The following is a 25,902-nucleotide window of genomic DNA, read 5'->3' on the forward strand; positions in this document are numbered from 1 at the left end:
CTGAGGTTTTGTATCGAGCTGTGGTATGATGATTGACAAAATAGACGATGCTTCAGCATAGCGTTGACAGACACTTGGTTAACATGGCTTTAGTGTTCCCTCTTCACTGGCTGAGTTGCCTTTTCTAAGGTGATTTGTGTTTATTAGTGAAAGGATGTGAAGTGTCTCAGGGATTTCCCTTTGATGAGACTCCCCCCCACCCAAAAAAAAAAAAAACCACCTAGAGCAGTGGTCAGCAAACTGCGGCTCTTTGGCCCCTTGAGTGTGGCTCTTTCACAGAATACCATGGCCTGGGAGAGTCTGTTTTGAAGAAGTGGCGTTAGAAGTTTAAGTTTAAAAAATTTGGCTTTCAAAAGAAATTTCAATCGTTGTACTGACCTAGTGAAGGTTTGGGACTTTGGGGACTGCCTTTGAAAAACCTGTTTTGTAATTTTCACTTCCTTAAATACATACTTTGATTTTTCTCTGACGGTCTGATAAAACGGACATTTAGCTTAATTTCTCACTCCCTAAGTACATCACAATTATTTAGATTTTCATACATCTTACAAAAGATACCTGGAAACTAAGCTAAGTGGTGAATTTATTGTAGGGAAAAAAAAAAAAGGTTATATATGAAACTGACCTCACCTCCAGCCCTGCTTTAGTGAACACGTGCACATCTGCAAATAGGTACACAGCGTACACATACAAGTTCACACCGCTGCAGTGCACTCGCCTGTGCAGGGCTGAGCAGGCTCAGGATGAACACAAACCAGATTGGAAACAGGCATTAATAGCTACACCACATAGGGAGGAGCAGGTCAGGAAAATGGGGAGAATACCATAGTTTGTCAATCAGGAGTTTTGGCGTTGAGACTGTCGTCTTGATGTTAACACTCACCAAGGGCTGGGATTGATGAAAGTGACACAGTTCTCTAGAGTGCACACCATGGACATGTATCTGGACTTAAAAGTTTCTCCACTAAAAATGGGTGCGACCAAAGGAAAATACGTGGGCACGAGCGAGCAGGTGTGAGGTGACCCACCAGACAAGGCCAGGACGGAGGCCACTCTGGGGAGCAGGTGGCTAGATCTGAGACCGGGTGGTTCAAAGGGAGGGCGGGTGTGACGTCGCCCGGCTTAGCTGAAACCACGCAGCCTCCCAGCTGCTCTCGGGTCACGTGCTGGGGCGGGGCTTGAGGGTTTTAGCAGGCCCCGCCCCGGGGCGGGGCTCCGCAGGGAGGCTGCAGTGGTGTGTAGTCACGTGGGGGCGGGGCGTGGTCTCATTGAGGGCGGGGCTTGTGCCTGGGAGGCTGCAGTGGTGTTTAGTCACGTGGGGGCGGGACGTGTTCGTTGGGGGCGTGGTCTCGTTGGGGGCGAGGCTTGTGCCTGGGAGGCTGCAGCTGCTCGGTCCAGCCAGGGGCCTCGCAGCGACCCTGGGGCTCCTGGCCCAGCCGAGCTGCCGGGTCTCCAGGGACTGCAGGCAGGTGAGCGTCTGGAGCCTGGGTTGGGGGAGAGGTCTCCACCTTGGGCTTTGGCACAGTTCGGAGAGGGGTCTCCTGCGCCTGCAGCATCAGCCCGTCCCTCTGCCGCCTCCCCTCGCCGGCCGGTTCCCGTAAGGTGCAGTGCCCTTGGGGTGAGCGTGGGGGCGATGCCCAGTCTGCCGGGCGGTGGAGTGCGTGCTCATCCATGGACCTCGGGGGAGGGGGCTAAGCTGGCAGGTCCGGAGACAACGGGAGGGGCTGCATCCCCATTCCTCCCCCCCTACCTCCAAGCGTCTCAACTCCTGGGCCAGCTCCGCTCCAGAGATGCCAGGGGCACCGCAGGGCTGGGCACTTGGCGCTCTCCTGGGGCGGGGTCTCTCCCAGCGCCCTTCTCAATGTCGCCAGCTCTTCACCCTCCAGCTGTCAGGTGCAGACTGAGCCTGGGATGCGGGTCTGCGCAGTGCCAGCCCGAGGTCCGCTGAGGTGGGGGCGAGGCGGTCGCCCCTGAGAAAGAGGGCGGGGTGGGGTCCTGGGCAGTAATAGGGTGAGGGTGCGAGCTGACCACCACGCAGGATGGTTTCCAGGGCCGACCCTGCAGCTTCTGGGGTGGGTGGGAAGAGAGCTGCCCAGTCCGGTTGGAGGACTTGGAGCCCCGTGCGGGTGCTTTCTTTGAGCAGGAAAGGGGTGGAGGACAAGGTGCCGCTGGGTGCTGACGTCACCTCTGAGGAGAGGCACCAGCGTGTCCGCTAAGGGGCAGGGGGTGGGCGGCTGCTCTGCTGCTGCTGCAAGTGAGCAAGTGGTGAAGGGGAGGCTCTGCTTAGCGTGGGGACCACTCCCCATGCGGCCCCTCCGCTAGCTGGGCTTCTCTGAGGTGCTGGAGCTGGTGCTTAGTACTCTGTTCAGCACACATTGGGCACCTGCTGTATGGCAGGTGGTGCTGGGGGCTAGGTCTTTTGAAAGCAATTTAGAGCCCCGGGGCAGTTGGAAGATACACAGTTATTAGGGTTAGGGTTAGGGGTTAGACACTCGTAACAGTCCCCCCGCCCCCCCTCACTTTGTCATATTGCTGTTGGGTTAGAAAAGGCCAGAGCCATGAGGTGGGATACCAGCACTCCCAGGGGAGCTGCCTGCTGCCAGGAGGAGCAGCTTGGATGGTCTCCCTCGGCTGTTTTCTAGGACTTGGTCCTGAGGCCTGAGGAGGCTGCCAGGGCACATGGTATCTCGGAATAATGAGATGGTGAACATCCTCATGGTGGCTGCCTCCCTCCCGCGGAATGCTCTAGACACCTGGCCTCTGGGGACTGCGGCTCTGGGAGATGGTGGAGTGTGGGGGCAGGGGGCGTGGGAGGTGACAGGGTGGTGCTGTCTGGGCACATGATGTCAGACCCCGGGGTGTGACCTGGCCACTGGGTGTGCAGGAGGCATTGGGGGGCAGGGAGCCATGCTCCTGGGCCTCTTGCTTGCTAAACTCTTAGGGTTGGGAAGAGTTACCAGGGGTTTCTGTGGTTTTTTTAGAGCCTCTGAGGGTAATGGTGCGAGTTGGGGAGAAGGACAGGCAGTCAGGCTGTGGGGGCAGGGAGGCATGGAGCTGGGGGCAGAAGGTCTTTAGGATGTGAGGGAGCTAGCTGTGGTCACTCTATGCCAGGGATACTCTCCCCTGGGGCTTAGGCCCTGCATGGGTTGCTATGGAAACATGGGGTGGTGTGGAGCTGTGTGGAGTATGTGTGCTGGAGAGGAGGGGCTGGTACAGAGTAGGGCTGACTGAGGGATGGAAAGCTTCCTCAGGCCCCAGGTAGAGAATTAGGAGGAATGGAGGGGAGGAGTGGGCATTGCAGCCACAGGAAGTCACCATCTGTCCCCCTTCAGCCTTCTGGCTCACTGACTTCTTTCTCATCCACGTTCTTCACTGCACCCCCATAGTTACACGGATTTAAGGACCACACACACAACCACAGTTCAGCAGCTGAGTCTTGAGGAAAGATAGCTCGTCACTAACTCCTGGGAGCAGCTAAAAAGATGGGCTTCACAGATAGAGGCCCAGTGGCCTCATCAGTGAGCAGGGTAGCTGCTACTCAGAGACCTGCCCCCGGGGGCAGGGGGAGCTGTCCCTCGGCCGCAGCACCCCGACACTCTGGTGAGGGTCAGAGAGGCCTGAGAAAGGCCATGGGGTGAAGGCCCCTCTGTGGGCTCAGACTGGATTTGAACCTAGCTCTTCCTCTTCCTCCCTGTGGAAACTTGGTTATGTGACTGTGGGACCTGATTCCCATGTCTCTGAAATGGGAGGAAGAATTCCGTGTCCTTGCAAGGAATCGTGAGGACTGGACTGAGTTAAGATATGCCAACCAACAGCCCAGTGCCTGGCACGTGGTGAAAGCTGAGTAAATCATAGTTGCCATCATAACGGTTATTTTCCTTCGTCACACCTCCCTCCCCATTTCCTGCAGGCGAATTGGGAGGGTGACCTTCCTCTCAGCTCTTTGCTCTGAGGCCCCATCTTGGCTCAACTCATGGGCATTGAGACTTGAGCACCGACTGGCAGCTTGGCTGGGCCCTGTGGCCTCCGTGGGGTCGCCGGCTGGCCCTGGCCACGGCCACGCTTTCCCAGTGCTGGGGCCTGCCATCTGGTGGGGCAGCGGGGAGTACCCGTTCCTCCTGTTTGATGGGATGGGATGGGGGTAAGTTTTGGGAAGCCCAAGAGACCTCAGAGTTTTCATGACCCGTGTTTATGAGCCCCAACTCCTCCCTTCTCACCTGGAGCCCTCGTCCGCCGTTGTACAGCCTGCCTGCACCCCTCACTGGCAACCTCTCCATCCCCCCGAAATGCTCTGGGGGCAGCAGCTTTCGCCTCTGAGTCAGGGCCTGTGCGTGGTCCTGAGAGGGCAGGCGCTTTGTCAGGCTGAGGTGGTAACGCGCTATTTAAAGGCTGACTCTGCAGGAGCCCTCTGCAGGGCATCTGGCTCTACCTGGTGGCATCTTGCCACGACAAATGGAGTTGCTACCTGGTCCTGGTTGGAGGGCGGCTGGGGAGGGGCCAGTGACAGCGAAGCTGGCTTCTCGGTTGCCAGAATGACCAGGAGGACTGGGGGGAGGCCAAGTTGGACCGGATAGCCCGCATGTCCCAGTGTGCAGCCTGAGAGTCTCCGGGCCATTCCCATAGGACCTGTAAAACCTCCCGCGGGCCCACCTTTGCCCACCACTGGGTGCTTCATGCTCTGCATCCCGGGTGCTTCCTGCTGTTCCCAGCTCTGTTATCCATGAGCTCATCCCTCGGAGGGAGCAAAGCAGCCTGGTGGGGTCCATCTTACAGCAGAGGCCTCGGTGCGTGGTGAGAAGCCCAGGGCCACCCAGGCAGACTCCTCAGTGCCAGCTTTGGGTAGCTTTCCATTCCCTGCAGGCTGCCCGGGATCAGTGCCCCTCCTCAGCAAGCTTCTACCGCAGCCTCCTCTCCCGCGCTCTCGTTTCTTCTTGGGGTGGCATGGGGGAGGGGAGGGGGGAGGGCCTGGCTGTGCTGGGCTGGGGGAGGTGGGCGTGGGGTCCTGGGCACTGGTGCTGGTAGCATCAGTGAGACAGCAGCTGGCTTCTTGTTCTGGGGGCAGGGATGTGGGATGGGCAGGTGCAGACCAGGGTGCTACTTTTTTGCCTCCAGGGTGCTACTTTTTTGCCTGTCAGCTTGGGGATAGGATCCCCCGGGTCAGAGTGTGTCTGGGAGCATGTGCGTAGCCACCTGTGTGTATGTCCAAGTCTCTGTGCTCTGTGTCTACCTCTGTGCATGTGTGGGCAATACCCACACGCCTGTGTGAACCACCGTTCCTCTAGTTCTCACGCTGGCACTCTAGCTTCCTCTGGTCCATCGCCACGTTCCTCCCCATCCTCCCTCAGTGCCCGTTTCTGCCCACATCATCAGCACTTTGGGGGAGGGCATGGCAGGTGGGTTGGGGTGGAAGAGGCTTGGCTCCTCTCTGGTTCTCCCGTGGGTCTGACCTCACACTGGGGCCCCATGTGTCCTGTCCTCTCCCATCTGCCGCCTGAGGGTGGACAGGAAGCTGCCCCTGTGGCTCCAGGTGGAGGGGGAGGGGGAGGGAAGGAAGCCTCTCCGGTGGCAGGCGCTCTGCACAGTGACTCGGGGAGTGGCCTGCAGCAGCAGCAGGGAGGCTGGGAGCCGGCTGCAGGCAGAGAAGTCCCCAGCTGCCTGCTGCCTCCTTTGATCTGATCACCGGGCATCCCTGTGCCAGGCTCGGGGCATAGCTGGAGCCAGGCCGTGCACACGCTAGCACAGCACCGGAATGGCAGTTACACGGAGAGAGAAAGAAGCTTCCAAGCCTTGAGCAGGGCCCCCACCTCTTAGCCCTGCCCCAGGAGAGTGATGGCCCCACCCCATGTCCACCTGGATTTCCTCGAGTCATCTGGCCGTGGAAGCAGAATGGACACTGCCGCTGCATGCCAGGTTTCAGGCTTGAGGCGACGAGCCAGAGCCTCCATCCTGAATGCTGGGCCTCAGTGTCCGCCGGGCCTCACCAAGCAGCCTCTCTAGGGAGCCAAGCGGCACTGTGATCAGGGCAGGACCCCCGGTGTCTGCCCTTTAACCCCTTCTTAGAGACCTCTAACCCCTCTGTGCCAGCCTCAGCCCGAGTGCGCGGCCAGAGACCCTGGTTCCTCCCCTCGCTCTCTGCTCTCAGGAGGGCTCCGGGCAGCCTGCCGCTGGCTGGCTGAATCATTTCTATATTTGGCCAGGGAGCCACGTGGGTGGGAGCCACTCCACCACCGCTGCACTCTGACAGCTGAGGGGAAGCAGGGGCAGAGGCTGTGGTGGGAGTGCATTCCCCAGAGAACTGAGCGGGTAAGCTGAGAAGGGGCGTGCACCGACACCTCCCTTCCCTTTCCTCCACCCTCCCCTGGGCGCCTTCTCCACTCCTCGGGTCCTCACAGCAGTCTCTCTCTCCTCCCACAGGCCACTGCCCTCCAGAACCATGGGTGTCGCTGGACCCAGCTGGGACTCTGCCAGGCTCCAGTGCTCTGTCTAAGCAAAGGGCCTGCTTCCTGCCTGCCATGGCCACGCTCAGCTGCTGCCTGCCTGCCTGGGAACTCAGCGCACCCAGCCCCAGCCCCAGCCCCAGCCCTGAGGGGTTGAGCCAGGCCCTCGGGCCCCACTTCGCAGGGGCGCCCCAGGCACCAGGCGCCTTTCAGACCAAGAGCAACTGATGCCATGGGAGGAGCCCCCACCCACCTGTTTGCTGGCCTGGCACTGCCCGCTCTGAGGACCCTGCCCCAGGTCCCCCTGGAGGTGCCAGCCCTGTGAATCTCTTCCCTGCCCCCCACCATGTGTGAGGTGATGCCCACCATCAACGAGGGGGACCCCCTGGGTCCCCCACACGGTGCCGACGCGGATGCCAACTTTGAGCAGCTGATGGTGAACATGCTGGATGAGCGGGAGAAGCTGCTGGAGTCCCTTCGCGAGAGTCAGGAGACCCTGGCGGCCACACAGGGCCGGCTCCAGGACGCCCTGCACGAGCGGGACCAGCTGCAGCGCCACCTGAACTCCGCCCTCCCCCAGGTAAGACCGAGGCCTGCACGCCTCCCTCCCCGCCCCCAGCCCTGCTGAGCCCAGTGTCCTCAGGGCATCTCAGTCGTGTACCAGCAGAGGGAACCCTCAGCGCCTCCACAGCCCCTCACCTCCCTGCAGGGTCCCTTCCCTGTCACTTCCAAGCTTCTAGAGAAGCGGGAAGAAAACCAGCCGTAGTTGGCAGCTGCAGTGAGCTCATGCGGCCAGCAGGTGGCACCCCAGGCTAGCTGTTGCTCCCCAGACCCTGTTCTTGGAGGTGGCAGATGGGAGGCCTGGAAGGTCTGAAGCGGGTGTGTGTGTGTGTGTGTGTGTATGTGTGGGTGTGTGTGATTTCCTTAGGTGGAGTGGGCTGGGGAGGTGGGGAGGGAGGGGGTAGGGAGCCCATGGAGCAAAGGTAGACAGCAGGGGACTGAGGCTGACCAGACCTGAGAGGCTACGGAAAGGGTCCTGGAGACAGAAACTGGAAAATCAGGAGAGAAGTTCGTGTCTAACGTTGTGCTTTGTTGGGGGCAGGTGGGAGGCATCCAGGCCTGGGGAACCAGGCAGCGATGAGCGGAGGAGGCGAGGGGAGCACCAGTCCTTGGGGGCTGGGGCGTGCCATCGAGTCCTGTGTCGGTACAGTGTGTGTGGTGCCAGGCCTGCCAGGGTGTGAGATGCTTAACCCCTGGCCATGGCCTTGACAGAAAGGCAGTAACCCAGGGACAGGGGCACAGGGCCGTGGCCTCTCAGGCTCCACGGGGGCCCCATGCACTGAGGGGCTGTGGGCTTTTCAGGAATTTGCCACCTTAACCCGGGAGCTGAGCATGTGTCGGGAGCAGCTCCTAGAGCGGGAGGAAGAGATATCGGAGCTGAAAGCAGAACGGAACAACACGAGGGTGAGTGGGGTGACCTGGCCTGTGTGGGAGGGGTGGACCCCTTGGCCAGCCTGGGCACCTCCCTGCCTTCTGTGGGAGAGAGAGTACTCCACCCTCGGTGCTGGGCTTCCACCTGGGTCCCCGGGGGAGGCCAGGGCAGCGGCACGGGTAGAATTTGGTTGGGACAGCAGTTGCTTACGAACAAGGAAGTATTTCTACATGTTGACGGCACACGAGGCTGTACTCATGTGTACCGTGATTTTGTGGGCCCTCCTATAACCTTACCCCGTGCTCATGCCTCCTCTCGCCTCCCTCTGCTGCCAGCTGCTGCTGGAACACCTGGAGTGCCTGGTGTCCCGCCACGAGCGCTCGCTGCGCATGACGGTGGTGAAGCGCCAGGCCCAGTCTCCCTCAGGGGTGTCCAGTGAGGTGGAGGTGCTGAAGGCCCTCAAGTCGCTATTCGAGCACCACAAGGCCCTGGATGAGAAGGTAGCCCTGGCGCCCCCTTCTCTGTGATTCCTGCACCCCTTCCCCCCGCCCCCACCCACCAGCTTCATAGCAGGCTCCCTCCTCCGCCGCCCAATGTCAGGGGCCGCTCAGGTTCCTCTCTGTCTCACACCACAGTGGCCAGCCAAGCCCTGGCTCCCCAGCCCGCATCCAGGGGGGTCTGTGTCTTTCTCCATCCCTTGGGCAGGTGCGAGAGCGGCTCCGGGCGGCCCTGGAGCGAGTCACCACCTTGGAGGAGCAGCTGGCAGGTGCCCACCAGCAGGTAAGCGCCTGCTCACCCTCCATGTACTTGAGCTGGAAGCCGAGGCCGTCTCACCCTTTGCCCATCGGCTTCCTGTAGATGCTCCCTGCTGTCTCGAGGTCTTGGCTGGAGACTGCTGGCCGAAGGGAGGCAGGGGACCCAGAAGGGTCTGGGACAGGGAGATGCTCTCTTGTCTCTGACTCACTGAGCCGGGGCTGTGCCCTACAGCTGTCTGCCCTGCAGCAGGGAGCAGGGGCCCGGGATGGAGCGGCGGAAGAGGAGGCGGCTGTGGAGCTGGGACTGAAACGCCTGTGGAAGGTGGGTCGTGGGAGCCGCATGGCAGGGGCATGTCTTCCCCCAGACCGGTAGGAGGTGGGGCCCTGACCTGTTCAGTGGAGCCACTGCTCAAATTAAATCCAGGGCCTCTTCCCACATCCCCATCTCTTCTCTCCCCACGCCCCATCTGCAGAGAAATCTAAAGGGGTTTGTTGTCTTGCCCACGGCTAGGCACTAAGGTGCTTGTCCACCTCAACTGTCAGGGCCATCTGCCTGTGTCAGCTTCCGCAGGAAAGATGCTGTCTCTGAGCCTGGTCTTCAGTCAGGCCCCTCTCTAGGGCACACGACGCTGAGAATTCACCCTAGGAAGTATATTGCTTTTTAGGAGACACGCGGGAGAGCAGGTGTCAGGTCGTTGTCTGCCATGAGCTCCTGGGCGCGGAGGAGGCAGGTGGACTGAGGTGTACTCAGAAGCTGGGCAGAGCCGTCCCTCCTCCGACCTGCGTGGGTGGCACAAGGGAGTAGGGTGTCTTGGGCCCCGATGGTGGACTGATGGCTCGCTGTCCCTGGAGGAGGATGAGGGCCGGCTGCAGGAGCTGCAGGAGCTGCTGGAGAAGCAGAACTTTGAGCTGAGCCAGGCCCGGGAGCGGCTGGTCACTCTGACAGCAGCCGTGGCCGAACTGGAGGAGGACCTGGGCACCGCCCGCCGGGACCTGATCAAGTCGGAGGAGCTGAGCAGCAGGCATCAGCGGGACCTGCGGGAGGTGAGCGAGGCCTGGCCTGCCCCAGCGTGCTAGGTGCAGCGTGCAGCTCTGAGGAGGGCAGCTGCCTGGATGCCTGGGGAGGGGAGGAGGGCCAGGCGAGTGCTGGGGAGTGTCAGACTGAGCGCTTGGTGGGGTCCCGTTAGGGCAGGAGCTGCGGAGGGATGAGGTAAGATCAGCCCCGGGCAGGGCAGTGTGGAGAGGTGCAGACGGAGGCACAGGGGGCGTCAGTGACCTTGGCTCGAGCCCCTGTGCCCCTGCCCAGGCTCTGGCCCAGAAGGAGGACATGGAGGAGCGGATCACCACACTGGAGAAGCGCTACCTGGCTGCTCAGCGTGAGGCCACGTCCATCCATGACCTCAATGACAAGCTGGAGAACGAGCTGGCCAATAAGGAGTCCCTGCACCGCCAGGTAGCGGCTCCTGGTGGGGTGGGGGCGTGTGCTGGAGCTGGGAGTCTCCATCATGCAGGGATCTTACCTGGGTGGCCCAGCGGCCCCCTGGGGTCCTGCAGGTGGTCTTGGGCAGCCAAGAACCAGGGTTGTGCCTTGCTTCCTGGCCTGTCCTGGAGCTGTGCTGAGGCTGGGGGCTGCAGTGCTCCCTCCTGACTGTCCCTCCTGCCACCGTCGCCAGTGCGAGGAGAAGGCTCGGCACCTGCAGGAGCTGCTGGAGGTGGCAGAGCAGAAGCTGCAGCAGACCCTGCGGAAGGCAGAGACGCTGCCGGAGGTGGAGGCTGAGCTGGCCCAGAGAATCGCAGCCCTCACCAAGGTGAGTGGCCGGGCCCAGGGTCCGCCGTGTCCCTGCCACTTCCCACTCGGAGCCGCAGGAAGCCCACCGGTGTCTGCCTGTCTGTCGTCGGAGGAGCGGTCCTCGCCCTCATTGCCCCGTGGGGTGGGACAGTCCCACAGAAGGCGTGAAAGGGCTCCGAGAAGCAGAAGAGACTGTGCTCATGCAAATTACCTCAATGGTCATTTTCACCACGTGGTTAACACTTGTTTGGTTTGTGTCTGGGGTGGCGAGTACAGTGTTCACCTCTGGAAAGATGAGGTCTGAGAGGAGATGGGGTCCAAGTCTGCAGTTCCTGAAGGGGGTGGGAGTTGAACCCACACTGTCCACCTTTATTAAGGTGAAGCATCTGGATCTGGGGTCCACGCTGGTTGCTGAAGGCTGCAGCCTTAGGTTGAAGAAAGGGAGTGTGATTTTAACGAGTGGATAGTTCACTTTATGGATGATAATTCATCAGAGGGTGCAGCCTGAACACTGGGCTCTAGAGGAGCAGGGGAGGGCAGGACATAGACGTGTGTGGAGTAATCAGGGATTTAGGAGGCTTTGCCGTCAGGCAGAGGCTATCCCCCACCCGGCAGTCGTAAGCATCAGACTCCGGCCTCTGCTCGTGTAGCAGAATGGGGGCCCTGTGGATGGAACCTGCAGCCTGGTGTACCTCGGTAGACCCAGGGCCAAGTCTGCTTCTGCCCCTGACTGGCTTGTGACTAGGGAGAAGTCCCTCCCTCCCTGACTGGACACAAATGTTATCTCTATGTTGATACCATTGTCTCTTCAATGATGTCATCGTATCCACAATGATGGGGGGGGGGGGAGGCTGGGCTCTGTTGGCCCCTGAGGCCCCAATCCCTAGAGACCACTTGGCACCATGATGAGGAGACAGGTGGCCGGAACCGGGGGCGGACACTGGCTGCACTGACCTGTCCCTGCCCGTAGGCCGAGGAAAGGCATGGCAACATCGAGGAGCACCTGCGGCAGCTGGAGGGCCAGCTGCAGGAGAAGAACCAGGAGCTGGCGAGGGTGAGGCCCCTCTCACTGCCCCCAGGGTGGCTGTGGTTGGCATGGAGGAAGCAAGCATGGGGAAGGCTCTGGGCAGGGACAGCCACAGAGGGCAGGAGGAGGTGGTTGGGAGAGTTAGAGACAGGCTCATGGAGAATGAGAATGGGACAGGGAAGCATGGACAGCCCTGGGTGGCCTCGTGTGCAGTGGGCTGGCGTGCAGTGGCTGGCGTGCAGTGGGGTGGCATGCAGTGGGTTGGTGTGCAGTGGCCTGGCGTGCAGTGGCCTCGTGTGCAGTGGGCTGGTGTGCAGGTGCGCCAGCGGGAGAAGATGAACGAGGACCACAACAAGCGGCTGTCAGACACTGTGGACCGGCTGCTCAGCGAGTCCAACGAGCGCCTGCAGCTGCATCTCAAGGAGCGCATGGCGGCCCTGGAGGAGAAGGTGGGTGCCCCAGGCCCGGGGGCGGGGCTGCGGGAGAGCAGGCCTGCTGCGGGGGAGAGGCCGGAGGGGCAGGGCTGGATGTGAGAGGGTAGTCAGGTAGGAGGCTGGCCTGGGCGCCTCTGCCCTGCCCATAGCGAGGCTGGAGAAGAGAGGAGCTGCCGCCCTAGAGGGCAGACGCGAGGGCCAGGTCCCGGCAGGCGGGGAAGGAGCCCTTGGGTCCTGGCTCACGACTGCTCTCCCCCAGAACACGCTGATGCAGGAGCTGGAGAGCTCCCAGCGGCAGATAGAGGAGCAGCACCACCACAAGGTACCCCCCGCCCGCCGCCCGCCGCCTGCCTCCGAGCCGGGGAGGGCGGGCTGTGCTGGGTGCGGCTGCTCTGGTGCCCGGGACAGTGAGCCCGTTGGCTGGACGTGTGCAGGTTACCTCACTGATCCTCAGGGAGCCTGCACAGTAGGTGCAGAGAAGACCCTGAGGCCACAGCATAGGGCACAGAGTAGGCGGCAGAGACCAGGGCCAGTGAAGGACACAGCAGAGCAGCTTCCTGGAGGCTCGGCCGCTGTCCCTGCCTCAGCAGTGTCTGAGGTCCGAGGGCATGGGCCTCTGCCGCCCAGCTGCAGGGTCAGCCAGGTTTCGTGAGGGTTTCGGGCCTGCTCCGAAGGTCCTTCCTTCCCTTGTCCTGGCCCCAGCCCTGCCCGCCTGCCACTGCCTTCTGTTCGCTCCACACTCGGACCGAGTCTGGTGTGAGCTGGGTCATGGGCCTTGGCTTTGCACTCTGCCGTGCCTTCTGCTGCTTCTCCCCAACTCTGCCATCCTCTTTGTCCCTCTGTCCCCTCTCTGTCCCTCCCTGGCCACCCCACACTGGGTCTGCCTGTCACAGGGCCGCCTGTCCGAAGAGATTGAGAAGCTGCGCCAAGAGGTGGACCAGCTGAAGGGTCAAGGGCGGCCATTGGTGGATGGCATCCACTCCAGGTACAGGAGCACGGGAGGCTGGGTGGGGTCCCTGTGGACCCCGAGGCGGAGGCTTCCTCCCACCAAAGACCGCCTAGGCCCTCGGAGCGGGACTGAGGCCTGGAGAGCTCTGTCAAAGCCACCAGCTCACCGGGCAGCTTAGAAGGAAGCCCCTGACCTCGGAGGGGTGCTCAGGTCACACACAGGGAGACCTCCCAGGCCGTGGACACAGGCCATTCTGCTTCCTGGAGAGAGCCTGCCGAGTTCCATGCTCTCCCACGGCCCATGGCCCACGGCCCACAGCCCGCCCATGGAGGGGGTCTGGTTCCCTCCAGTTCTCTTGAGACACCACCTCAGGGGTCTGCAGGATTGCTGTTTGAGCTGAGGGCCGCCTAGGGCAGGTGGCAGGCACAAAGGCTCTCCCTTCCTGCAGGCTGCTCAGGAGAGACCGGCCCTGGATTAGTTAGACGTGCCCAGAGGACGCCAGACCGCTTGCCATATTGCTTTCTTCAGGGGTTGGAAACCCTGGGCTTTGACTGGAGGCATTGTGGGCCCATCACAGAACGGGCAGCTAGGAGAGGAGCCGAGACTCCTCAGCCCGGGACTCTGGGCCTGTGGGTGTGCCCTGGGCTCACCCATCCTCTCTCTGTCCCACGTAAGGTCGCACACAGGCAGCGCGGTGGACCTGCGATTCCCCCTGAGCGTGGCAGCCCCGGGCCTGCGTCGCCGCTTCTCGCTGCGGGAAGAGTCTGCCAAGGTGAGGGCGGAGGGTGAGGGGGCATCTCCTGGGAGGTGGGGTCACTTTGGCCGCATGCTTGGCTCCGGTTTCACAGCTGGCTGGCGTGTGGTACAAATCCTCCCCTGCCGGTGACAGCTGCAGCCCTGGACGGGGCCTCGGCAGCTGCAACAGCTGCGCTCCCCCCGCCTCCCGGTCCCCGGGGCCCACCGAGGCGTGTGCACGTGTGCCTGGGTGTGCAGGCGTGTGTTCGGGTGGGGATGGGGGCAGGATGGAGTTGGCATGCTTTGGGAACAATGCTGTGGTCTGTGGGGAGACGGCGGATGGCAGGGTAGCTAGCTGGCCCTGGGACGGCCCCTGGAGTTCCCTGAGATGCTGCTGTGAGACCTCACTGAGCCTCCGAGGGTCAGGAAGGGCAGGCGCCTGATGGCCGCCTGGCCCGGGGTGGTCGACCTGCAGTTCTGAGCAGGGAGAGGAGGAGGAGCTCCTCGTCTGACGGGTGGGAAGTCACAGTCCGGAGTGCTTCTTTCTCTCCCCCTCACCTTCTTCCTGTTCACGACACAGCTGCCGCCCAGGCCCCTCGCCTTTTCTCCCTGCTCCCTTGCTGTCCCAGCTCGGCGCCGTGCCCTCTCTCAGGGCCTCTGTCCACCAGAGAGGTTCACAGGATGATTTCGGAGAAGCTTCCTCTTCTCAGGATTGACCAGAGGGTGCTGCTGTGTGCACACTGGGATCTGACACACCCTGAGGCTCGGCACCCTTTGTGTTACTAGTGCTCACTTTGTGCCAGACACTGCTGAGCAATTATTCCTCAAAACTGCCCACGGCATAGGTCCTGCGAACCCCCATTTCACAGATGAGCAAACTGAGGCACACGACTTCTTGGTGGCTGCACAGCCAGTGTGGGCTGGAGCATCTCTGCTTCTGGAATCCCTGCTAAGCACTTTCCGTTGGGCTCCTTGACAGTCTAGTAGTATTTCTTAGACTCTGTGTGCAAAGAGATCAGCCAGGGCTCTTGTTAGGATGCAGATTCTGCACCCCCGGGTCTGGGCTGGGGCCACCGGGAGATGGCACTGCTACTGCTCTGGGTGGGATGAACAACTGCTCCTCCTCTTCCCTCCTCCTCTGCTCAGGACTGGGAGCGGTCTTCGCTGCCTGGCATGCTGGCCCCCGCGGCCGTCCCTGCCTTCGACAGTGACCTTGAGATCTCTGACGCGGACGAGGATGGGCCAGGGGGTCTGGTGGGCTCCACGGATGTTGTTTCCCCCGGCGGCCACTCCGACGCGCAGACCCTGGCCATGATGCTGCAGGAGCAGCTGGACGCCATCAACGAGGAGATCCGGTGAGGGCCGCCCGTGGGAGTGTCTCTCACGGGTGCTCCCAAGAGCACCACAGTCCAGGGAGCCTGGGGCTGTGGCCCAGCACTGACCTCAGACTGACCTGGGGGCTGGCTGTGCCCCGCGCATCTGCAGTGGACACCAGGGTGCAGCTCCCACCCACCAAGGCTGTTGCAGTCTCACTACCTTCTGCGGGGGGAGGGCAACGGCACTGTCTCCCCTTTACAGACAAGGGGCAGGAACCAGAGACCAACTGGTTTGCCTAGAGCAGCACAGGGAGGGGCAGAGCCAGGATTCAGATGGGGTCTACCCACCTCCCCCGCCCCTGAGGCCTCAACAGAAAGTGACCCGGGTGGGCCCTTGACTTGTCACCGAGGGCGTTTGTAAATGTTATGACCAATGACAAGGAAGAGCCGAGCCAGACAACACCAGCTTTTCAGGGCCGCAGAGGGCTGCTGGGTCAGGGGCACCCACACTGTGGCTGTCACAGGCCAGTCAACATAGCACAGAGGTGCGCGCGCACACACACACACACACGCACACGCACACGCACACACGCATGCCTCCTGGTGGCCCTCTGGGCTGATCCCAGGGCCGATGCCGGGGCCATGCTGGTCTGCCTCCAGGATGATCCAGGAGGAGAAGGAGTCCACGGAGCTCCGCGCGGAAGAGATTGAGACGCGAGTGACAAGCGGCAGCATGGAGGCCCTCAACCTGACCCAGCCGCTGAGGCGCGGCCCCATCCCCACCTCCCTGACCGCCCTGTCCCTGGCCAGCGGGTCCCCTGCACTCAGTGGCCGCTCCACGCCTAAGGGTGCCTCCCGCAGTGCTGCTCAGGACCTGGGCCGGATGGGGGTCATGACCCTGGTGAGTCTTGGGACAGTAGAGGAGCAGTCCTGTCATCACTGGGCTCAGCCTTGGGGCTGGCAGGGCTCCCCCGCCTCCCGTGATGTGTGCACCCTACACGTCCCGCCACGAGCACGTCCTGTTCTGGACACACCTCTCCCCGGAGGAGCATGGGCCCAGGAAGCTCACCGCTGCCCACCCGTCTCCCCGCAGAGGGCCCTGGCTTATGGTTCTGGGCAGCTGCTCTCGGCTGCGATGTCTGTGGACCTGAGCGAGGTCCTGACTCCCCCCCTGAGCCCTGGGCTCCCGTGGGTGGGCGTGCAGGCCCCCGGGTGCGTGAGCTCACGCTGCTCTCTCTTCCAGCCCAGTGACCTGCGGAAGCACCGGAGGAAGCTGCAGGTGAGTGGGCCTGAGCTGGTCCTGTGGTCGGCCCTCCAGCTTCTCCCCAGGCCCCAGGCCTCTGCGCTGTGCTCCTGCGGCCCGATCTCTCCCTCTATCCCCTGATGGCTTCACTGTCTGTTCAGTCACCAGTGTCTCGGGAACAGAACCGAGAGGATAAAGCCACCATAAAATGTGAGACTTCTCCTCCTTCCTCACCCAGGACGCTGCGGCTCGAGAAGCTCGGCCACCCAGCCCTGAGCCAGGAGGAAGGCAAGAGGTAGGGAGCCCTCCCAGCTGTCCCTCCCCAAGGCCGTCACACCGGTCCCGTCCCTCGGTCTCAACATCTCCCTTCTCTGAGGAGGACAGTCCCACGTCTCCCTTGTCACCTGCTCTGATCGCCCCCTCAACCCCGCTGACCTGCCTGCAGCTCCCGAGGTCTGACCCCGCCCCCGCTGCTCGCTCAGGGCGCTTTCCCCCTCCTGCGCCCTCAGTGCCATGGAGGAGCAGGGCAGCAACCCCAGCAGCAGCAGCAGCAGCCAGGACTCCTTGCACAAGGGCGCCAAGCGCAAGGGCATCAAATCGTCCATCGGCCGCCTGTTTGGCAAGAAGGAGAAGGGCAGGCTGAGCCAGCTGAGCCGCGACGGAGCTGTGGGCCACGGTCTGTGCCCCCTTCCTAGCAGTCGAGGCCGCGTTCAGGGAGAGGGCCGGGGCAGGAGGGTGCTGGGTGTGTGCCTGGCCCTGCTGCTGCCGCCCGCCCGCAGGGATCCCAGCCCGAGGGGGTCTCTGTCAGCCTGCTGTTCCCCAGCGGGCAGCTGCCCGTCTCCCAGGGACTCCCGCCCAGGGTCAGGCCACCGTTGTGAAGAGGTTCCTGTACGGAGTGAAGGCTGGGCCTGTGAGGGGTCGTCCAGCGAGGGTTCTGATGCTCGGTGCCCAGGACCTCCAGGAGAGGCAGTGGGGTTAGGACTTGGGGTCCGCCTGGCCTCCGGGGCCCACATTCCATGTGCCAGTTGGAGTAGGAGCCGGCAGCGGGCACCGCACCGCCTGTGTGATGACGTGAAGCCTAGTGCACGCCTGGCAGGTGGCAGGCACACAGCCGGGTCCGCTCTCTTCCCGTACCTCCCAGTCCTTGTGTAGCAGACCCCTGTTGGGTGACTGGACACAGGCTCAGTGTCAAGTCCACCCTGCAAGGAGCTCTAATGAAAAGGAACTGTGAAGGGACAATTCCACGATGGAGATGCCCAAGGTGCTCCAGGCCTCGGTGCCGTGGGGGCCAGGGGAGCGGCTCCCTGAGCTGGCAGCATCTGGGCTGACTCAGAGGCAAAGTAGGTGGGGGAGGGGGTCTGAGAAAGGCAACAACGTGTGTGCGAGTCCTGAATGCAGCCGAGTCTGAGTGGGTGGGAGGGGTGGGGAGAGAGGAGGTGGCCTGGACCCTGGGCTGGGGTTAGCTTACGAGGGCCTTGCAGAATCCGCTGAGGAGGTTTCGAAGCCCACGGGGCAGGGACAGCATGAACAAGTTTTAGGAAGGGGAGCCTGCATGATCAATGAGAAAAGGAACCTTTAAGCCCGATGCATAATTGCATAATTATACCTTCCTGCCCTGGGAAGGTGAGTCAGAACCCAGCCAAGCGAGCGAGGAGGACTGGGAGGGGGGAGCCCTCTACTCTGTGGGAGCCTCTGCCACGGCAGCTGAGCACACAGACCAGGTTGCTGAGTCTGGTCAGTGCAGGAGGCTCCTGCGTGAAGCCTGATTTCCTGTGCTCCTCCCGCCATGCTCGCACCTGAGCCGAGGGCAGCGCCTCCGACTTCTGGACCAGCCTCACCAGCTGCCCCGTGCGCCCGAAGGTGCTGCCTGCACATGCCCTGGGCAATGGCGTTCGCTCAGAGGCCGTGGGTGGAGAGGACAGACTTGTACTTGCTCCCCTGGTGGCTTTGGCACCGGAGGGCACCCCGAGAGGCGTCTCCCCATCCGACCTGGGCCAGGAGAACTCTCTGAGCCTCGCGGCCCATCGTGTCTGGCTCTCCTGGTCTCCTTTGCAGCTTGGTTTGGGGAGGGACACGTTCTGGTTAGGATTCTGCTGCTGTTAGTGTCGCACAGTGTGGCTCCATCCCATCGGAAAACACCCGCAGGGCCAGCGCTCAGGGGCACTGTCTGGGCTGGGGCAGTCTGGGTGCAGGGGCCTGAGCGGAGGCTCCCAGAATGGTGGGTCGTCGTCGGGCCCTGGGTTTCATGCACGGAGGAGCTTCCTGCTGGTTTGTTCCCAGTCCTAGACCCGCTGGGGGGGGGGGGGGTGGAGAAGCAGAGGGTCTTGCTGACCTGCCATTCCTTCCCTTCTAGTTCTGACAGACGCCGAGCTCAGTCTGCAGGAGACCCTGGTGCCTGCCAAGCTGGGAACCCAGGCAGAGAGAGATCGGCGGCTGAAAAAGAAGTAAGCACTGCCGTCCAGGCCGCCTGTCCCCTGAGCTCAGGTGGGCAGAGCCCAGGAGGCCCTTTCTGAACCAAGCTGGCCTGGTGCGTGGGGTGACGCAGGGGCTGGGCGCTGGTGGTATGTGCCCTGCAGAGGAGTCTGACATGGTCGAGGTCGGGCCGCATGCACGGTGAGAGCTCTCGCCTCAGGTCGGAGTGCGTTCCTGCCCGTGTCTTGGAGTCACACTGCTTCAGGCGTAGAGCAGGGGGCAGCGGGTGCGGGGTGAGGAGGGGAGCTCAGCACGGGGCACAGTCATGTCCCTGGACTCAGCCTGGGGCGGGACAGGAAGGACTGCTGAGTCTGCTCCTCTCCCTGCAAGGCACCAGCTGCTTGAAGACGCCCGCCGAAAGGGACTGCCCTTTGCCCAGTGGGACGGCCCTACCGTGGTCTCCTGGCTAGAGGTACCTAGGCAGAGGGTCCACTCAGGGCCTGGGTGGGCGGCTCCTGGGCAGAACTTTCCCAGCATGCTTCTCCCCTGCCCAGTGCACAGGGGACCTAGACTTGCCCACCCCCATGCCCATCGGCACAGCGGATACCTGATGGCGAAGGGCGGCCATAGGGCCCACAGGTGCTGACTGCTGTGGCCGCCCCAGGAGCTGGTCCCCAGCAGAGCTGGGAGCCCCTTCCGCCCCCAGGCCCAGAGTTTCCGCTGTGAAGGGAGACGTGTTTGTTGATGGTCCTCTGCACGTCTGCTCCTCTGAGACCGTGGCTGGGCCTGGCCTTGCCTGGGGGGCGCCCAGCCCTTGGAGAAAGGCTGAGTGGTGACCCGTGCCCGTGTGTGCAGCTCTGGGTGGGGATGCCGGCCTGGTACGTGGCGGCCTGCCGGGCCAACGTCAAGAGCGGGGCCATCATGTCGGCCCTGTCAGACACGGAGATCCAGCGGGAGATCGGCATCAGCAACGCCCTGCACCGGCTGAAGCTGCGGCTGGCCATCCAGGAGATGGTGTCGCTGACCAGCCCCTCCGCCCCACCCACCTCCAGGACTGTGAGTGGCCTCTCCCTCCCGAGACCCTTCCCGGGCCCTGGAGCAGCTCTGCCACGCCGCCCAGGGGTCTTCGGAGGGATGGCAGCTGTGTCTGCCCCTCCCTTCCCATCCCACACAGGGCTCCACCTGGTCTGCAGGGGTGATGCTGCTTCCGGGGTCCCAGCAGATCCAGTTCCTGCCTCCCACCTGACTCTGCCCGTAGTCCCTGATCTCCAGGCAGCAGCTCCAGCCGGGTCTCGGGGTTCTGTGGTCAATGGCAGTGGCAGAGGGAGTAGGGTCGTGAATTCTGTCTCGGGCCTCCAGCCTCTCCGTGGGCCCTCCCTGTGGCTGGGGGCAGCTCGTGTCCACAGCTGCAGCGTTCACGCTCACTGTGGAGGCACGAGGGACACGTCCCAGTGCCAGGCTCTGTGCTCAGGAAGGGACACGGAGCTGGGGCCAGGCCGTGGGAGGGTTTGGGGAGGGAGCTTTGTTCTTGTCCTTGGGGGACCCTGGGGACCTGCTGTAGGACCAGCCAGGTTTCCTCTCTCTCTGCAGTCCTCCGGGAATGTCTGGGTCACCCATGAAGAGATGGAAACTCTGGCAACATCCACTAAAACAGTGAGTTGGCGCGGGGCCTGGGATTAGACCGATGGCCCCAAGGGGGGAAGGTTGTGGGAAGTCGCCCAGGGTGAGAGTAGCCCTGATGTGTGCCTGAGTGTGTTCTCAGGTGGAGGGTTGGTGAGGAAGGAGTGAGACAGAGTGGTTGGGTGAGGGTGGGGGGCGGAGTCCGTTCTACGGTCACAGCTGGGACCAGGCCAGGGGTGGGGCATGGGGGATGGAGAGAGTTTGGCACTGCTGTGGGCCTGGACCCCGGGTCCTGCCTGGTGCTGAGCCCTGTGCAAGGACGGAAGGCCTTGCTGCCCTCTTACCGAAAGCATGGCACCCACACCTGCCTCCTGCTCTCTCAACCTCGCCGACACGTTCCTTGCTCACCCACCCAGCCCTCTCAGTGGGGCCTGGGTGCTTGCTGCCAGGCTCTTGACTTGGCCATTTCCCCCTCACGCTGCACGTTCCTGCTAGGACAGTGAGGAGGGCAGCTGGGCTCAGGTAAGACCCCCTGCCGGACGCGGGGTCCAGGCGCCTGCGGGGACCCGCCCTCCTCGTTCCCCTTCAGCTGCTGTCCTGGCTTCTCAGGTTGGCAGGGGAGAGCCCTGAGGGCTGTGCCTGCCTCGTGCCTCCAACACCCTCCCCGTTGGGTGCCCTTCAGGAATAAGGTGTAGACTGGAAGCACTCTGTTCCGTCCCCACCCTCCGGGGGGCCTGTGATCTGAGCAGGACTGAGGGCCCGGACCGCCCTCCTCAGCTTTCCCAATGGAAATGACAGCAGCCAGCACAACACCAGGCATGAGTCAAAATTACACCCATTTTTTTCAGATCTTCCAAAAATACAATTTTTTTTTTGTGTCACAGACTTTTAGTAATTAGCATATGTGTGCTCTGAGATGAAAAAGGTTGAACGTTGCTGTCTTAGAGAAAAGCAACTTGGTGATTGTAAAAACCGTTAAACCTTTCTTTGAGAAGGGACACAAAGCTCGGTGGTCCCCTCCGGGGCATGGGGCGGGGAGGAGCAGACCCTCCGGTTTCCTGGGCGCCCTCTGGCGCCCTCTGCCCTGCAGCCGTCAGCAGGGGTGAGGCTGAGACTCGAGGTAGCCGCCCCACAGGCCCCACGGCCCCGTACGCCTGCCAGGGAGCTGCTGTGTCCCTGATGGAGCCATCGTTTTGGGACCTAAAAAGCCCCATTGAAAACCCCCCCGCCCCGCCCATGGGGAACAAGCTAATGCTCACAGCGCTGCTTGCTGTGGGCGGCCGCAGCCTGGCCCTGCCTTCCTCCCAGACCCTGGCCTATGGGGACATGAGCCACGAGTGGATCGGGAACGAGTGGCTGCCCAGCCTGGGGCTGCCCCAGTACCGCAGCTACTTCATGGAGTGCCTGGTGGACGCGCGCATGCTGGACCACCTGACCAAGAAGGACCTGCGGGTGCACCTGAAGATGGTGGACAGCTTCCACCGGTGAGCAGGCCGCGGCCTTCCCGTGGCCCTTCTGGTGGCAACAGCTCCTCTTGCGGAAGCTGGATTCTCTCCCCTTCACCCCTGAAGACCAGTCGTTTCTCTAACTCCCCTCCTGGAGGTTTCTCCCAGGGCTGTTCCATTGACTGGTGGGCAGGCGGGCCTCGGTCAGTCATGGGGAGGGAGGGCCATGCTTCTTCCATGGGAGAACTTCCTTCATCCTGAGGCCCCTCTCAGAGGACCAGAGAGGGAGTGGCCTTGGCGGGTCACGTGCAGGTGGAGCAGAGAGTCTGGGCTCCCTCTGCTGGAGGATTTGGGCAGCTGGGCAGGGGCGTGGCCCTGAGGCTGGGTGGGCTGTGTGCCTGCAGAAGCAGCCTGCAGTACGGCATCATGTGTCTGAAGAGGCTCAACTACGACCGGAAGGAGCTGGAGAGGAGGCGGGAGGAGAGCCAGCACGAGATGAGGGGTGAGCGGGCCACGGGGGCCTCCGAGAAGGTGCAGGTGCCTGGGTGCAGGGGCCTCACCCCAAAGCTGAGAGGGAAGGAGAGGGGGCTCAGGAGGTAGGAGGGAGATGGGGTGGAGCCGAGGCCAGGGAAGGCTGGGTCTCTGGTCTGGGGGCTCCCCCCTTCCCCGGAAGCCTCTGGATCTGGGTCCTTCTGCTCTTTTCCTGCCTCCAGACGTGCTGGTCTGGACCAACGAGCAGGTGGTGCACTGGGTCCAGTCCATCGGGCTTCGGGACTACGCAGGGAACCTGCAGGAGAGCGGCGTGCACGGCGCCCTGCTGGCCCTGGACGAGAACTTCGACCACAACACGCTGGCCCTGGTCCTGCAGATCCCCACCCAGAACACCCAGGTGGGCGGCACTGCGGCAGGGGCCCCGCCCGTCACTGGGGGACAGGAGGGCTCTGGGACCTGTCCCTCCAGGTGTCCCTGTGCATCAGGGCCTCGGGCACGGTGCTTCACCCCGAGCGCCCGGCACCGCCCTCTCCTGCCTGCCTGAGCCTCGTGAATGTGTCCTTGTCCGGGGACCGCCATCCAGGAATACGCTGACTGCTCTGAGCTGTTTATGTCCAGCCTGTGCACTGTCCTGCGGGCAGCATGGTGGGGGTGGGGGCTGGAAGTGCTGGCTCTGTGAACAGCTTCCCCCTCCTATTTGTCCCCAACGAGCCAGCAGCCGGGGAGGGAGTCTCGGGTGTGGAAGGTGTGGCTGGTGGTGGCGCCCTGGCCTCGCCTCTGTCTCTGTGGCTCTCAGTCCCTCCTGCCTCTCCCTCTTCCCGTGGACGCCAGGCACGCCAGGCAATGGAGAGAGAGTTCAACAACCTCTTGGCCTTGGGCACCGACCGGAAGCTGGATGATGTGAGTGCCGTCTGAACGGGGCCTGGTTGGTCATTGTTGGCTCAAGGTGCCCATGGAGACACCTGACCCCCACCCCGTTTCCTGAGGACACAGCCCACCCCCTCATGCTCCTGTCCCTGGCCTGCGTGCCCTGGCCTGTCATGTCTGCCTTAGCTCCTGGGCTCCAAGCCGGTTACAGGAGACCCCAGACCGCTTATCTGGCTTCTCCACCTTCACTCCGTCTGCTCTGAGGGCGCGTCCCCGCCCGAGGCCCCGAGGCCCCTGCTCACACTGCGATGTTCCAGAGCTTCCTTCCCGGGGCTGAGTGGGGAGGGCCTCGGCAGACAGGACCCACGCGGGCCGCCAGCACCAGCTGCACGGGGTGCCCTGGCGTTGGTGACACGCACAGGCACATACACACATGTGCAGTGTATGTGTGAGTTCCAGACACCACTCTCAGGGGTCTGATCTCCCCAGTGTCCTTCAGGGGTCCCTCCAGGGTGGTGGCTGCCTGGTGAGTACGTCCCACGATGACACAGGAGATGCCTGGGAGTCCTGGGGGGTCCCAGGCCCAGGGAAGATGACGTGTGCAGGGAGACAGTCCACCTGCGTGACGGACAGATTCCTCCAGAGGCCCCCCCCCCAGACAGTGTCCGTCAGGGAGCCTCCAGGGAGCCAGCCGAGCGCCCAGGAGGGAGGGAGGTGCAGCCGCTGTGTCCCTGCAGGGGGAGGACAAGGTGTTCCGCCGCGCGCCCTCCTGGAGGAAGCGGTTCCGGCCCCGGGACCTCTCGGCAGGCGTGCTCGGCGTGTCCCCGCTGGGGCCCCTGCAGCCCCCGCCGGCCCCGCCCAAGAAGGTCACGCCTGAAGGTGAGTGCCGCTGCCGCCTGGCTGCCTGCGCTGCACTGACCGCTGTGGCCGTGCCTGGGCGCCCAGCGCCGGCGCTCCTACTAACAGCCACCCTGTGTGTTCTCGGCTCCGCCTCTCCCAGCCGGGCCGGCCGGGGCGCAGAGGCCCGAGACCTCCACGGTGCGGACCTACACCTGCTGACCTCCGGTCTGGCCTGTGCCCGCGGCTCGGGGTAAGTGGGCCTGCCCGGCCGCTCGGCCTCGGCGCCCTCCTCGCCCTCCCGGCTGGCCCGCGGGCTCTGCTGCTTCTGGCCTGGTGCTCTGCTTGCTGGGGGTGCCCTCCACCGGCCTCTGCTCGAGGCACCGTCTTCCGCTAACGCCCCCCTCTCTCTCAGCGCACTCCCACTATCTCTACGGACACATGCTCTCTGCCTTCCGGGACTAGCCACGCCCCCAGGGCGCCACAGGCTCTGCCGCTGGACCCCTCCTGCTCGACCCCGTCCTCCCAGGCTCCCGGCTCTTCGCCGACTCTCCAGCCGCCCTGGATCTCAGAACATTCACCCACCCCTGGGCGTCCGCCACCCCAGGCCCCGCGTGTCCTCTGTCGTCTGATGTGGCGGGGCCTCTTGGAGTCATGCAGCCCCGGGTGGCGTGACTCCACCTCCCTCCTGGTCCTGGCCCCACCTGGACTCTGATCTCCAGGGGAGACCAGGGCACCGACCCTGGCCAGGCGACCTTCCCAGGAAAAGAGCACTCAGACTGCGTGTGGGCTCTGCCTCTGGTCCCTGTCCCTGTCCTGGCTCTGCCCGGTGGCATGGCTTCTGCTCCAGGACCCCTGGAGGCTGGGCGGCAGTGGCCTGTCCTGGTTGAGGCTGGGGAGGAAGCCAGGCCTGGCCTAAGCGGAACCCATGTGTGCATCTGAGAAGAGTCTGGGAGAAACGGGCTGCCTGTGTGTGTGTGTGCCCGTGCTAAGGGTCCAAGTGTGGAAACAGCCCCCCATCAGTGAGGTGCAGGTTGGCCCGTGGAGGAAGCCAGAGGGCGGGCAGAGGGATGCCTCCCGTCCAGGGTGGGGTGGAGCTGCTGGGGGGCAGGGAAAGGGTGTGGGGAGGGTCGGGACCTGCTGCCTTATCTCAGGGCAGGACAGAGACCACCCCAGGCACTGCCAGCCCTGCTCTGCACCTGCCCCTCGGCCCCTGCAGGAATCCCAGCCCATAGTGTGGAGGGAGTGTCGGTTTGGGGAGAAGGGAGGCTGAGGCTGCCTCTCCTCTCCTGGGAAGAACGTGAGGCTTCCCCCTGAGTCAGGCCCCAGGATGTGGGTGAAGGCGTCCCTCCACCCCTTCTCAGGGCTCTCTGGGTGTGCAGGGCCTGCCTCCTCCAGAAGTTTGTACCCAGCAGCATGTCACTCCCAGGAAACGGGAAGTGCGGGACCCATGTTCGGGATGTGGGTGGAACCCGGCTTCTCCAGGCGAGAGCAGAGGCAGGTGCGGGGCAGCCGGACCTGGCTCTGCGGGAGGCGGTGCTCGTGGGCAGTGCCAGACTCAGCACTTGGCACCATCTCAGGGTGACGTCCCCATGCTGGAGTGGGGGCTCCCCTGTGCCCTGCCCCTTCCCCACATCAGCCACTGCGGAGATGAGGGCAGGGAGGGAAAGCCCCTGTGCTGGGCTGATGGACAGGAAGGTCCTGGAGAGACCTCAGGCTCCGGTTGGTGGAGTGGGGGCCACAAGGCCATGTGACGGTCGGGATCCAATGAGCTGGTATGTGGGCGTGGCCACAGCCGTCCTCCACCTCACCCTCCCTGTGGCTGTGTCATAAGCGGCAGCTGGTGGGCCCTGGGTCCTTCAGGCATTGTGCAGTGTTTAGGGAGGTGATGGGGGCGAGACCGGTGGGTGATGAGGCTCCTGTCTGCTCATCAGGGAGGCTGATGCTCTGTGAGTGTATTTGCAGTCACGAGGCCTGAGCCCTCACAGCTTCCTGCCAGCCAGTCCCTCCTCAGCGCTGTGCCAGCTCAGTGCCTCAGAGGGGGTGCCTGGGTGTGTGTGCGCGTGTGCGTGCGTGTGCGTGCCCTGCCAATAAACAACCTGGTTTTACAAC

At 63.1% G+C, this 25,902-nt stretch overlaps 1 protein-coding gene across 8 annotated transcripts; it reads left to right on the top strand.

Moving 5' to 3' along the window:
* Positions 1-1,321: 1,321 nt before the first annotated feature.
* Positions 1,322-25,902, top strand: PPFIA4 (PTPRF interacting protein alpha 4). 8 transcript variants are annotated; one of them, XM_036423066.2, is made up of 31 exons: positions 1,322-1,469; positions 6,415-7,017; positions 7,800-7,901; positions 8,205-8,369; positions 8,575-8,649; positions 8,857-8,946; positions 9,477-9,668; positions 9,931-10,077; positions 10,298-10,432; positions 11,384-11,467; positions 11,758-11,889; positions 12,134-12,196; positions 12,768-12,859; positions 13,499-13,595; positions 14,705-14,913; positions 15,535-15,775; positions 16,118-16,153; positions 16,279-16,412; positions 16,627-16,793; positions 18,471-18,561; positions 18,920-19,001; positions 19,385-19,585; positions 20,120-20,182; positions 20,645-20,671; positions 21,458-21,633; positions 21,999-22,096; positions 22,308-22,483; positions 22,918-22,986; positions 23,691-23,832; positions 23,954-24,043; positions 24,206-25,902. In XM_036423066.2, the coding sequence occupies exons 2-30, from the start codon at positions 6,784-6,786 to the stop codon at positions 24,010-24,012; spliced, it is 3,579 nt and encodes a 1,192-aa protein (XP_036278959.1). In that variant the 5' UTR covers positions 1,322-1,469; positions 6,415-6,783; the 3' UTR covers positions 24,013-24,043; positions 24,206-25,902. The 8 variants fall into 8 exon arrangements, with proteins under 8 accessions (XP_036278959.1, XP_045432131.1, XP_036278961.1 ...); XM_045576175.1 differs by lacking the exon at positions 23,954-24,043; XM_036423068.2 differs by lacking the exon at positions 20,645-20,671.

This window comes from Pipistrellus kuhlii, unplaced genomic scaffold, assembly GCF_014108245.1.
Source record: "Pipistrellus kuhlii isolate mPipKuh1 unplaced genomic scaffold, mPipKuh1.p scaffold_m20_p_75, whole genome shotgun sequence".
Lineage (NCBI taxonomy): Eukaryota > Metazoa > Chordata > Mammalia > Chiroptera > Vespertilionidae > Pipistrellus > Pipistrellus kuhlii.